The 13,239-nt window shown below is 44.7% G+C and overlaps 1 protein-coding gene across 2 annotated transcripts in view; it reads left to right on the forward strand.

Moving 5' to 3' along the window:
• PKD1L1 (polycystin 1 like 1, transient receptor potential channel interacting) overlaps positions 1–13,239 on the forward strand; it is a 608,224-nt gene that overhangs the window by 195,201 nt on the left and 399,784 nt on the right. For both annotated transcript variants that reach the window (XM_063922691.1, XM_063922693.1), the window contains exons 17-18: positions 8,603–8,680; positions 11,419–11,561. In XM_063922691.1, coding sequence (XP_063778761.1) covers positions 8,603–8,680; positions 11,419–11,561 — 221 coding nt within the window. The remainder of the gene's footprint in view (positions 1–8,602; positions 8,681–11,418; positions 11,562–13,239) is intronic.

Consider the following 13,239-nt stretch of genomic DNA (forward strand, 5'->3'; position numbering starts at 1 on the left):
GAAGGCCAGTTGAGGTTTACTGTACGGAGTTTCGGAGGTTGGCCCATGATACCCAGTGGAATGACCCAGCCCTGAGACACCAGTACCGAAGAGGTCTTTCTAACCAGATAAAGGACCAACTGGTACAATATCCCTTGCCTGATAGCTTGGATCAGCTCATGCAGTTATCCATCCGGGTGGATAGACGGCTGAGAGAGCGTAGGCTTGAAAGGGAGACTGAGATTTCCTTCCTTCCCAAGGGAACCTCAGACTCTGAGGAATTTTCTGAGGAGCCTATGCAGATTGGGGCTACCCGCCTCTCCTCGCGTGAGAAGACGCGGAGGAGACAGCAGGGGTTGTGTTTGTACTGTGGGAATAAAGGTCATGTGGTAGTATCATGCCCAGAAAAGCCGGAAAACTTCAGGGCCTGAGGGTGATGGGAAATATCCTGTCAGGCCAGAAGTCAGAATTTCCCAAGAAGACTTTTATCATTCCGGTGACCTTGAAGATCCTCGGTCAAACTGTCAAGACTGAGGCCTTTGTGGACAGTGGGGCTGACGGGGTTTTTATGGACCGCCAATTCGCCCTAAAACACTCTGTTCCCTTAGTACCCTTGGCATCGGAAATTGAGATTTGTGGGTTAAATGGGGAACCATTATCCCAAGGTAAAATTACCTCTTGCACTAGCCAGATTTCTTTGTTTATTGGAGCCACACACTCTGAAAAATTGTCCTTTTATGTGACTGTCTGTACTTTTGCCCCATTGGTGTTGGGGTTACCCTGGTTAAGGGCCCACAATCCTCAATTTGACTGGGTCTCTGGGGAGATTCTTAGTTGGGGTACTGATTGTTTCAGGAGTTGCTTGAGCCTTCCAGTCAGGCTCTCGCAGCTAAGTTTGCCAGGATTGCCAGGGTGTTATGCAGATTTTGCGGACGTGTTCTCCAAAAAAGTTGCAGAGGTACTACCTCCCCATCGCCCCTATGACTGTGCCATTGATTTGTTGCCAAATGCTAAGCTTCCCAAGAGCAGGTTGTACTCCCTGTCACGTCCTGAGACTCAGGCTATGGCAGAGTACATTCAGGAGAACTTGGCTAAGGGATTTATCAGACCTTCACAGTCTCCAGTTGGGTCGGGGTTCTTCTTCGTGGGTAAAAAGGATGGTTCGTTGCGACCCTGCATCGATTTCAGGGAATTGAACCGTATCACGATTAAAAACTCATACCCACTGCCTCTCATTTCGGTCTTGTTTGACCAGCTTCGTACTGCCACCATTTTTTCTAAGATTGACCTACGCGGTGCGTACAATCTAATCCGAATAAGAGAGGGGGATGAATGGAAGACTGCCTTTAATACCCACTCAGGGCATTATGAATATTTGGTGATGCCTTTTGGGCTCTGTAATGCCCCGGCAGTCTTCCAGGATTTCATGAATGATGTGCTCAGGGAATATTTGGATAGATTCTTAGTTGTATACTTAGATGACATCCTAATCTTCTCCCATTCCCTGGAGGAACATCGGAAGCATGTACGCTTAGTCCTCCAGAAACTCAGAGACCACCGGCTTGGGGCGAAGCTGGAGAAGTGCGAATTTGAAGTTCAGCAAATCGCATTTCTAGGATATATTATCTCCCCAGAAGGTTTCCAAATGGAGGGTTCCAAGGTACAGGCAGTCCTGGATTGGGTGCAGCCCACTAGTTTGAAGGCGCTTCAGCGTTTCCTGGGCTTTGCGAATTTTTATAGACGATTTATCGCTGGATTTTCGTCTATAGTGGCGCCCTTGGTGGCACTCACTAAGAAAGGGGCGGATGTTGCTCACTGGTCTTGTGAGGCTAAAGCGGCTTTTGCCCGTCTCAAAAGGGCATTTGTTTCGGCCAAGGTGCTGCGACACCCAGATCCAGAGCGTCCTTTTGTGGTGGAGGTGGATGCCTCTGAGATGGGTATTGGGGCAGTGCTTTCTCAGATGGGAGTGTCTGATAATCGCCTTCATCCCTGTGCTTACTTTTCCCGTAAATTTTCGCCTGCCGAGATGAATTATGACGTGGGTAACCGGGAATTGTTGGCTATTAAGGATGCACTCGAGGAGTGGAGACACTGGCTTGAGGGGGCTAAGTTTGTGGTCTCAATTCTCACTGACCATAAGAATCTGGCATATTTAGAGTCAGCGAAGCGTCTCAATGCCAGGCAGGCACGATGGGCTTTGTTTTTTGCTCGCTTTAATTTTTTGATAACATATCGCCCTGGGTCAAAAAACATCAAGGCTGATGCGCTCTCGCGGAGTTTTGCTCCAATCCAGGAGACCACCGAGGAGCCGTTGCCCATTGTTTCCCCATCATGTATTAAAGTGGGCATTACCCAGGACCTCTTATCATTAGTCCTTAGAGCACAGGAGCAGGCTCCTCCAGACCTTCCGGTAGGTCTTTTGTTTGTGCCTCATAGGTTAAGACAGCGAGTGTTCCTGGAATTCCATGCCAAGAAGTCGGCAGGTCACCCGGGTATTGCCAGAACTCGGGAGTTGCTATCTAGGGCGGTGTGGTGGCCCTCGGTGGCTAAGGATGTGGATCAGTGGGTTCGGGCATGTGACATCTGTGCCCGAAATAAGACTCCTAGAGGGGTTCCTGTTGGCCCATTACATCCACTCTCTATCCCATCTAAGCCATGGACCCACATTTCAATGGATTTTGTGGTGGACTTGCCCAAATCCTCGGGGATGACAGCCATCTGGGTTGTCGTTGACAGGTTTTCGAAGATGGCGCACTTCGTTCCACTGGTTGGGCTGCCATCAGCCAGACGCCTGTCTGAATTATTTATGCTGCATGTTGTGCGTCTCCACGGGTTGCCACTTGATGTGGTCTCTGACCGCGGATCCCAGTTTGTGGCCAAATTCTGGAGGGCATTTTGTTCCGATCTCCAGATTTCTGTCAGCTTGTCGTCAGGCTACCATCCGCAGTCTAATGGGCAGACTGAAAGGGTGAACCAGTCCTTGGAGCAGTTCCTCAGGTGTTATGTCTCCAAGTGTCAGACTGACTGGGTTGCTCATCTGTCCATGGCGGAGTTTGCCTATAACAACGCGGCTCACTCTGCTACAGGGATCTCTCCCTTCCTTTGTGTGTATGGGCATCATCCTAAGGCCAATTCTTTTGACCCCCTGGACTCCACGCCTGGTGGTTCCTCTGTGGTTTCGGTCCTTAGAGGTATTTGGCGGAAAGTGAAGAAAGCCCTTGTGTCTGTGTCATTAGTGACCAAAAGGGTTTTTGATAAGCGGAAAAGACCCTGCAGCTTCAAATTAGGAGACTTCGTCTGGTTGTCTACCAAGAATTTGAAGTTGAGACAGCCATCTCATAAGTTAGGGCCCCGGTTCATCGGCCCTTATAAGATCACCAGGGTTATCAATCCGGTGGCATTTCAGTTAGATCTGCCCCGTTCTTTGGGTATCAATAAAACATTTCATTGTTCCCTTTTAAAACGGGCGATTAGTAATCCTTCTTCCAGTGGAAGACCTTCCCCTCTTCTGATACGTGGCCAGAGGGAGTTTGTTGTTGAAAGGATTCTTGACTCCAAGGTGGTTCGGGGTCGGCTGTCATTTTTGGTGCACTGGAAGGGGTATGGCCCGGTGGAGCGGTCGTGGGTGCGCAGTTGTGATCTTCATGCCCCCAGACTGATACGCTCTTTCTTCTCGCAGTTCCCCGATAAACCCGGTGGTAGGGGTTCTTTGACCCCTCGTCAGAGGGGGGGTACTGTTAGGGTCTCCTGCCCTGTGCTGCCACGTCGTCATGGCAACCGGGAGACAAGTGCTAGTGGAGTAACCTGAGCGCAGCTGATACTCCGGTTCGGGTCTTTTGCTGTGCAGTGGTTATAGGCTCTGTGCACGGCAGGGGATCCGGTGCTGGTTTTTGTGCTCACAGTCTGTGAGGTCTGAGTGGGGCGTGGACAGCACCTGCTTTATAAGGCCTCTTTTCAGGGTAAGCAGATGCTGCTGAATCTCTGTTGGTTAGTCAGTTCATGAAAGTTAGCCAGTACTGTGTAGCTTTGTATTTGTTTGTTGCTTACTGCAAATAGGCCTGGGGATTTGGTATTACACTCTGCCAATCCAGACCTAGCAGTAAGACTGGAGTCAGTCGTTTAGCTTGCTGGGGTTCTGTTATTACTCTGTGAACTTAGCAAGTTTGCGGCTGTATTCTAACACTTGCCTGTCTAATCCTGTCTCACTGTGCTAGGTGTCAGGGGTCAGTTTAGTGGCAGTAAGCTTAAACCTGTGCACTGCAAGTGAGAATCAGGATTGTGGAGGCTCTCCTTGTGTCTATCATTCCATCTCTGACCAAGGAGTTTACTGCCACACCCGTTGGTAACCCTTTAGGGTTTTGCTGTTGCCCTTAGCAACAGCATTTCGGGTTCTCTACGTATTAAAACACAACATCTTGCTTTTTACATCTGAGCAGTTCTAATACAAGGGAGATACCCAGTTCCTTAGCCTCTGGGCTTCTCTGTTCACTGTGTGTGTATTTTGTTACCCTATCACCTTCTGTGTACGTTATGTCATATTCCCCAGTTTGTCTGTGAGTCCATTTGTTTTGCATAACAGTTCAAACACCAGTACATTCCTGCAGACACTGGAGTGCATAACAGTTCTGACACTAGTACTTTCCTGCAGGCACTGGTGTGCATAACAGGATGTTAACCACCTAGGAACATGCTCCCTTATACGTCACCTGGAGCGCATTCATCAGAAGTCATTGACAAGTTCAAAAACTTTGGGTGACAGAGGAAGCAGTCCACTGACAACTAAATCCCTTCCTCTTGTAACCAAGCTCCTGCAAACCACACCACCAACTCCCTCAGTGTCAATTTCCTCCTTAGACAGGAAAGCCAATAGTCCTGCAGGCCATGTCACTGTCAAGTCTGACGAGTCCTCTCCTGCCTGGGATTCCTCCGATGCATCCTTGAGTGTAACGCCTACTGCTGCTGGCGCTGCTGTTGTTGCTGCTGGGAGTCGATCGTCATCCCAGAGGGGAAGTCGGAAGACCACTTGTACTACTTCCAGTAAGCAATTGACTGTCCAACAGTCCTTTGCGCGGAAGATGAAATATCACAGCAGTCATCCTGCTGCAAAGCAGATAACTCAGGCCTTGGCAGCCTGGGTGGTGTTAAACATGTGTCCGGTATCCACCTTTAATTTGCAGGGAATTAGTGAATTTATTGAGTAAGTGTGTCCCCGGTACCAAATACCATCTAGGTTCCACTTCTCTAGGCAGGCGATACTGAGAGTGTACACAGACCTCAGAAAAAGAGTTACCAGTATCCTAAAAAATGCAGTTATACCCAAAGTCCACTTAACCACGGACATGTGGACAAGTGGAGCAGGGCAGACTCAGGACTATATGACTGTGACAGCCCACTGGGTAGATGTATTGCCTCCCGCAGCAAGAACAGCAGCGGCGGCACCAGTAGCAGCATCTCGCAAACGCCAACTCGTTCCTAGTCAGGCTATGCTTTGTATCACCGCTTTCCATAAGAGGCACACAGCTGACAACCTCTTACGGAAACTGAGGAACATCATCGCAGAATGGCTTACCCTAATTGGACTCTCCTGGGGATTTGTGACATCAGACAACGCCACCAATATTGTGCGAGCATTACATGTGGGCAAATTCCAGCACGTCCCATGTTTTGCACATACATTGAATTTGGTGGTGCAGAATTATTTAAAAAATGACAGGGGCGTGCAAGAGATGCTGTCGGTGGGCCGAAGAATTGCGGGCCACTTTCGGCATTCAGCCACCGTGTGCCGAAGACTGGAGCACCAGCAAACACTCCTGAACCTGCCCCGCCATCATCTGAAGCAAGAGGTGGTAACGAGGTGGAATTCAACCCTCTATATGCTTCAGAAGATGGAGGAGCAGCAAAAGGCCATTCAAGCCTATACAGCTACCTACGATATAGGCAAAGGAGGGGGAATGCACCTGACTCAAGCGCAGTGGAGAATGATTTCAACATTGTGCAAGGTTCTGCAACCCTTTGAACTTGCCACACTTGAAGTCCGTTCAGACACTACCAGCCTGAGTCAGGTCATTCCCCTCATCAGGCTTTTGCAGAAGAAGCTGGAGACATTGAAGGAGGAGCTAAAACAGAGCGATTCCGCTAGGCATGTGGGACTTGTGGATGGAGCCCTTAATTCGCTTAACCAGGATTCACGGGTGGTCAATCTGTTGAAATCAGAGCACTACATTTTGGCCACCGTGCTCGATCCTAGATTTAAAACCTACGTTGTATCTCTCTTTCCGGAAGACACAAGTCTGCAGAGGTTCAAAGACCTGCTGGTGAGACACTTGTCAAGTCAAGCGGAACGTGACCCGTCAACATCTCCTGCTTCACATTCTCCCGCAACTGGGGCTGCGAGGAAAAGGCTAAGAATTCTGAGCACACCCGCTGGCGGTGATGCAGGGCAGTCTGGAGCGAGTGCTGACATCTGGTCCGGACTGAAGGACCTGCCAACGATTACTGACATGTCGTCTACTGTCACTGCATATGATTCTGTCACCATTGAAAGAATGGTGGAGGATTATATGAGTGACCGCATCCAAGTAGGCACGTCAGACAGTCCGTACGTATACTGGCATGAAAAAGAGGCAATCTGGAGGCCCTTGCAGAAACTGGCTTTATTTTACCTAAGTTGCCCCCCCTCCAGTGTGTACTCCAAAATAGTGTTTAGTGCAGCCGCTCACCTTGTCAGCAATCGGCGTACGAGGTTACTTCCAGAAAATGTGGAGAAGATGATGTTCATCAAAATGAATTATAATCAATTCCTCCGTAGAGACATTCACCAGCAATTGCCTCCAGAAAGTACACAGGGACCTGAGATGGTGGATTCCAGTGGGGACGAATTAATAATCTGTGAGGAGGGGAATGTACACAGTGAAAGGGGTGAGGAATCGGACGATGAGGAGGAGGTGGACATCTTGCCTCTGTAGAGCCAGTTTGTGCAAGGAGAGATTGATTGCTTCTTTTTTGGTGGGGGCTCAAACCAACCAGTCATTTCAGTCACAGTCGTGTGGCAGACCCTGTCGCTGAAATGATGGGTTTGTTAAAGTGTGCATGTCCTGTTTATACAACATAAGGGTGGGTGGGAGGGCCCAAGGACAATTCCATCTTGCACCTCTTTTTTCTTTCATTTATCTTTGCATCATGTGCTGTTTGGGGACTATTTTTTGAAGTGCCATCCTGTCTGACACTGCAGTGCCACTCCTAGATGGGCCAGGTGTTTGTGTCGGCCACTTGGGTCGCTTGGCTGAGCCATCCAGCGACCTTGGTGCACCTCTTTTTTTCTTTGCATCATGTGCTGTTTGGGGACTATTTTTTAAATCTGCCATCCTGTCTGACACTGCAATGCCACTCCTAGATGGGTCAGGTGTTTGTGTCGGCCACTTGGGTCGCTTAGCTTAGTCATCCAGCGACCTTGGTGCAAATTTTAGGACTAAAAATAATATTGTGAGGTGTGAGGTGTTCAGAATAGACTGGAAATTAATGGAAATTATGGTTATTGAGGTTAATACTATGGGATCAAAATGACCCCCAAATTCTATGATTTAAGCTGTTTTTGGGGGGTTTTTTGTAAAAAAAACACCCGAATCCAAAACACACCCGAATCCGACAAAAAAATTTCAGGGAGGTTTTGCCAAAACGCATCCGAATCCAAAACACGGCCGCGGAACCGAATCCAAAACCAAAACCCGAAAAATTTCCGGTGCACATCACTAATACATTTATATTTATATATACATGCACACATACATATACACACATACACACACACACCCACGGAAAAACCCCTCATTAAATCCTGCGTTTGACCCTGCCACTGCATAGGTCGTCTAGAATACTGTTTTCAATTCTAGTGGCCATGGGCCAAATGTAATGGAGTGAGAGTTTCAGAAAGTGAGAGATTTGGTAAGGTTTTTCAGTTTTTTTTTAAAGTGGCAATCATTAACACTGCAAAACCAGGTTGATTCTTGTTGTGTAAGTGATTGCCACTTTAAAAAAAATCCTGCAAAACCTTACCAAATCTGTCACTTTTTTAAACTCTCAGTCTATTACATTTGGCCCCTTATCTTCAAAAGGATATTAATACATTAGAAAGTGTACAAAGAAGGGCAACTAAAATGGTGCATGGCCTACATCACAAAACATACATAGAAAGACTAAAAAATCTCAATATGTATAGTTTGGAGCAGAGAAGGGAAAGGGGGGACATGATAGAAACTTTCAAATATTTCAAGAGAAGCAATAGGACACAAGGACATGAACTGAGACTGGAGGAAGGTAGGTTCAGGGGAAATTTGAGGAAAAATTACTTCACAGAAAGGGTAGTGGACAAGTGGAATGGCCTCCCATCAGAGGTTGTAGAGGCTAAGACAGTAGAGCAATTAAAACATGCATGGGATAGACATAAGGATATCCTTACAAAGAAATAAGGATCAAATAAGGTTTGAGATAACAATATGGTAAAAAAAAAGGGGCAGACTAGAACGGCCAAGTGGTTCTTATCTGCCGTCAAATTCTATGTTTCTATGTAACCTGAATAAATGTATGTAAGCAGTCCTAATTTTGTACTATTAATTTATTTTATCAGGTATATCCTCTCAAATGATCACATTCAACCCTTATGTTTTGAAGCCTAGCAAAACGTATATGCTTGATATTACATTAGGTAAGTCCTGTTATTTTGAATTAGAAGAAAGACTCCTTAAGTTAAGTGACAGTATTTACTGAATTGTTTGATTTATATTTATGTATTTGTCCAATATCACACAGTCGGCACACTAGCGCCCCCTCCTATTATTATTATTATTATTATTATTATCATCATCTCAGGATGTCCCTGAGATGACAGAACCTGACAGTATGTCTGTAAACTGTTTTTCTTATTTGAAGAAAAAATAAAAGTATCCTGATTTTTCGTCAAACTTCTCCTTCAGAGCTCATCTCTTTGGATTCTCTTTCTTGTAGCTTCCGTTATCAGTTGGAGAACGCAAGGCTCAGTTCAGAATTAATACAAAGTAAATAAACTTAACACCTGACCTACTGGCAACAAGTCCAGTTTAAGCTGCTGCTTCTTGATTTATACCTCTTAGCATGCAAAACCAATAAGTTCCCTTGTGTTGTAGTATCACCTCTATGTGGGATATACCAAAGTGTATCTATCCTCTCATTGTCCCACGTTATTGAATGTACTTTTGCAATTTTATCTTGGCTATCCTCTCGTCACCTCAAAATCAGTCTTTCAAAACTGAAATATTAATGTTTCCACCAGCTAACGGAAACTACTTACCTGTCATTACTAGTTAACAATACAAAAATAAGCTTGTCTCCACAAGATCATTGCCTATAACCAATCATTGACTCTGAACTATACTTTGAGTCTGACTCTTATTCTATCTCAAAATTCAGTTACATGCATCTACGAATCATATCCATAATATGCAAGTTTCTCACACTAAAAAAAAATTAATTGATTGACGCACATTCTCTTGCATGAAGTATTGCAATATCCTCATTAGTTGGCTTCCCTTCACCAGATTTTCACCTCTAAAACTCAGTGGCTAGACTATTTTCTTATCGCCAAACTTTTATCTGCTGCTCTGTCAGTCCTTATATTTATTACTTGTACTTTACAGCAACCAATGTAAAAAAATGTCTAGATGTGAACCTCTCATTGGGCCAGATGCATCATCGCTTGGAAAGTGATAAAATGGAGAGTGAAAAAGTACCAGCCAATCAGCTCCTAACTGCCATTTTTCAAACACAGCCTGTTACATGGCAGATTGGACCTGATTGGCTGGTACTTTTTCACTCTCCATTTTATCACTTTACAAGCGATGATGCATCTAGCCCATTATCACTCATTATTTTATCCCATTCCATTACAGGTGTTATTTTTGGGTTGGTTTAATTCCTCCTCCCATGCAACAAGAATTTCCCATGGCCACCCAAAAAAAAAAAAAAAGTTCCCTGATAACATTCCTCTTTCCATATGCATATCAAATACAGAAAATACCTTCTTAACAACCCTAAGGTATTTTACCCCATTACCACCTCACTACACAGTTCACACAAAACTGATTTTGTTTCTGTACTCAAACAACCTATTGACCCCCAATCCAATATGCTGTGAAGACATCATGTTAGTGAATGTAAGCATTACATGATGCCCCTTTTCTGCCAGATATGCCGTCCTGCTGTCATGCCTCTGTCAAGTTATATAATGTGATTTCATTGGAGTGTCCAGCATTTTAAAATAAATATTTATTTGTAAAATTATTAATTTTTATTTATAAGGTGCCACAAGGTGTACACAGTGCCTTACAAGATAAAAAAGAGACTATAATAATAGGGCATTATTGCATAAATAAAGCACACACTGGCTAAGAAGGCTGAGGGGGTGCCACCATTACTGTTCCAGTGGCCCCTGTATTTGGCTTGCAGAATTCCTGTCTGAGAGGATGGCTTCCTGTTCCCGACACCTTCTTCATGACGTATTGGCATCCCATGTGCAGGGGGACGGCAGTGGGGCAGCCTCAGGGTGCTTTAGTGCTTGATACGGCACTGACCAAACATTGGGCCTGATTCACATGCCGCAAAATACTCATATTCAGTACCTGTAGTCTGGCAGTACAGCATCAGGTGTCAGTGACTGACAGTCTGTTGCTGCTTGAGGGGCGGCAATGGAATCTGCTTCCCAAAAAGGAGGCATGATATTGCCATTATGGGGCAGTGTCAAGGCCAGGATCTCTGTCGGAAGATGGAGATTTCCTGGCCTCTCTGTTGCATCTGCGGCGACTGGTCACACAACCAGCCAATGGTCTGCAGCTAGCCAATGTTGTTGCAGGTGTTCTGACGTTACATCCTAGAATGCAGCTTGAATCAGTAATGCATGCAAGAAGCATGATGCCTCCTGCTGCATTACTATATTAGTGCTATCACTGCTGCTTTCATGCAAGCGGCAGGTATAGCTACTCCATCCACATCTGAATCAGGCCCATTTTTATCAAACCACAGAATGTGCAGAGCAGATAACAGGGGCAAGTGTAGGGCAACTAGAAGCTAGCAAGAGCATACAGGGAAGTGTGTCAGGGAGGCATCAATTCAATACTCAGTCATCCTGTACCGTATGTATGTATGTATGTATGTATGTATGTACTGTATGCATGCATATATGTATGTATGTATGTATGTATGTATGTATGTATGTACAGTATGCATGTATGAGTAAACTGTCAGAGTACCTAAATGGGGAGAAAGACACAAGGGAGCAGTGACATATCTTGTGCTAGGTAAGAACATGAGGGTGTAGGGTCCGTCCAATAAGATCTTAGAATCTAAGGTGGGTGATATGGTTTTCAAACAATAATACTGATTTGATTTTTCTTTTTTTCTTTTTTTTTCTAGCAACACAAGAAAGGGAGGTTGGGAGGTCACAGTTATACTTTACAGTAAATGAAATGTCACAGAAGATGACCTGTCAGGTTCAACCCAAAGATGGTATTGAAGTGTTCACCATTTTCAGCATTTTCTGCACATCAGGCAAAGAGGTATATGGTTTGGTCTACTTAACATGCATACATATTTGCCTTCAAAATACTAATGTATGTAAATATTACTTAATTAACTTATATTAACTTCTACCATATCAGTAACACATTTAGAACTTACAATCATAACAAAATCTATAACACTACCTTCCATATTATACTGTGTCGAAGTCAAAAATATTACAAAGAGAGAACATACAGACTCCACACATTATGAGTCGCCATACTTGCAAATACGTGCAGCGAGCACAGCAATATATGGTAACATACACATTTACACAGACATGCCACAGAGATAGATTCGACACATATTTCATACAGCACATAATTTGAACATATCAAGCACCAGACATCATAATGTTTTAAAATTATATAATGGAGTAACGTCATGTATGTGTATTATTGGAACGAAGCAAGATGGACATGTCGTGTTTGGTATTAAAGCAACCAGATTAATGTGTATATCAATTTGATGCCTGTTATTAAGTTGTAGCTCATTGCAACAAGTAGATATGATTAAATGTATGAAAGCTAAAGTCACTCTTATTAGAACAATGGATTTCCTGGAAGACAGCATGATTGTAGCCTGGAGCCAGTGGCTATCTCCTGTAATTACACCATCAAGGCTGGACGTTGCTTGCATATGAACTGACCAATGACTCATCATGAATGAGAAAGTTCCCTCCCCTAGACTAGTTACAAGAGATCTGTATACGCCCCCAAGAGACTCAGTGTATTGTTGAAGAGACACACAGAAGCGTGCATTTTCCCCATAGTCCTGAACGAGATGGGTTTCTGATGATACTCTGCTCCTTTGAGCATGGAGGGGGAGCGTAGTGAGCATTGAGAGAGATGGTAATTGTATCGCTGGCCTGTAGCTGTATGGATTCCTACTTCCTGTGTAAATTGTAACCATGTAACTATATATATATTGTACATTGTGATATATTGAATACATATCCTTTTAATAACAAATATATACATCAATGAGCTTTGGAACTCAGATAATGTGTGGGTGTATTGTTTTCTCTTATGGGATGCAGTGTTTTGCGATGTATAGCGCACATTCATAGCACATGGTAATAAGATGCGCAGGCGTCCACAGTATATATTAGAGCGGGCATTTTAAATATTTGTTAGAAAGCAATTTGGCATTTACAACTGGTTGCTGAAAACACTGAGTAATTTCTAAGTGGGAGCCAGAGTTATTTCAGGTAAAGATGGCTTACACCAAAGTATGGTGCCATATGTAAAAATTCCTAGAATAAGCCTCTAGAAATACACTGGTCATGGTATCGTCTTTATCTTTACAAGGTGATTAATCAGGTTTCATGAACGGATGATGGAGATTCCGGACCTGAACAGATATAGGAGAGAGAGAGGGCTGAAAAGTGACCCAGGGACCCACTAAGGAAGGCAGTGCTAGGGGCCCAATCTAAGGGGTGTGTTCAGTCACTTGAGGGGGGTGTGACCAGAAGGACTTGGGCAGCCACTAGAGAGGATATGCAAAAGAGCAGGGCACCTTTATAGAGGTAAGGACATGGGTGTATCAGAACCACCAACTTTGATTGGCAGGAGGGCTAATCTTGGTGTATTTTCCATAGAAACAAACCAAGCACCCAAGTTCATCCATGATGTCTCACCCCTAGAGGAGGGAGTGGGGCCTTTGGTAGTGTGG

Source organism: Pseudophryne corroboree, chromosome 5, assembly GCF_028390025.1.
Source record: "Pseudophryne corroboree isolate aPseCor3 chromosome 5, aPseCor3.hap2, whole genome shotgun sequence".
Classification (NCBI taxonomy): domain Eukaryota; kingdom Metazoa; phylum Chordata; class Amphibia; order Anura; family Myobatrachidae; genus Pseudophryne; species Pseudophryne corroboree.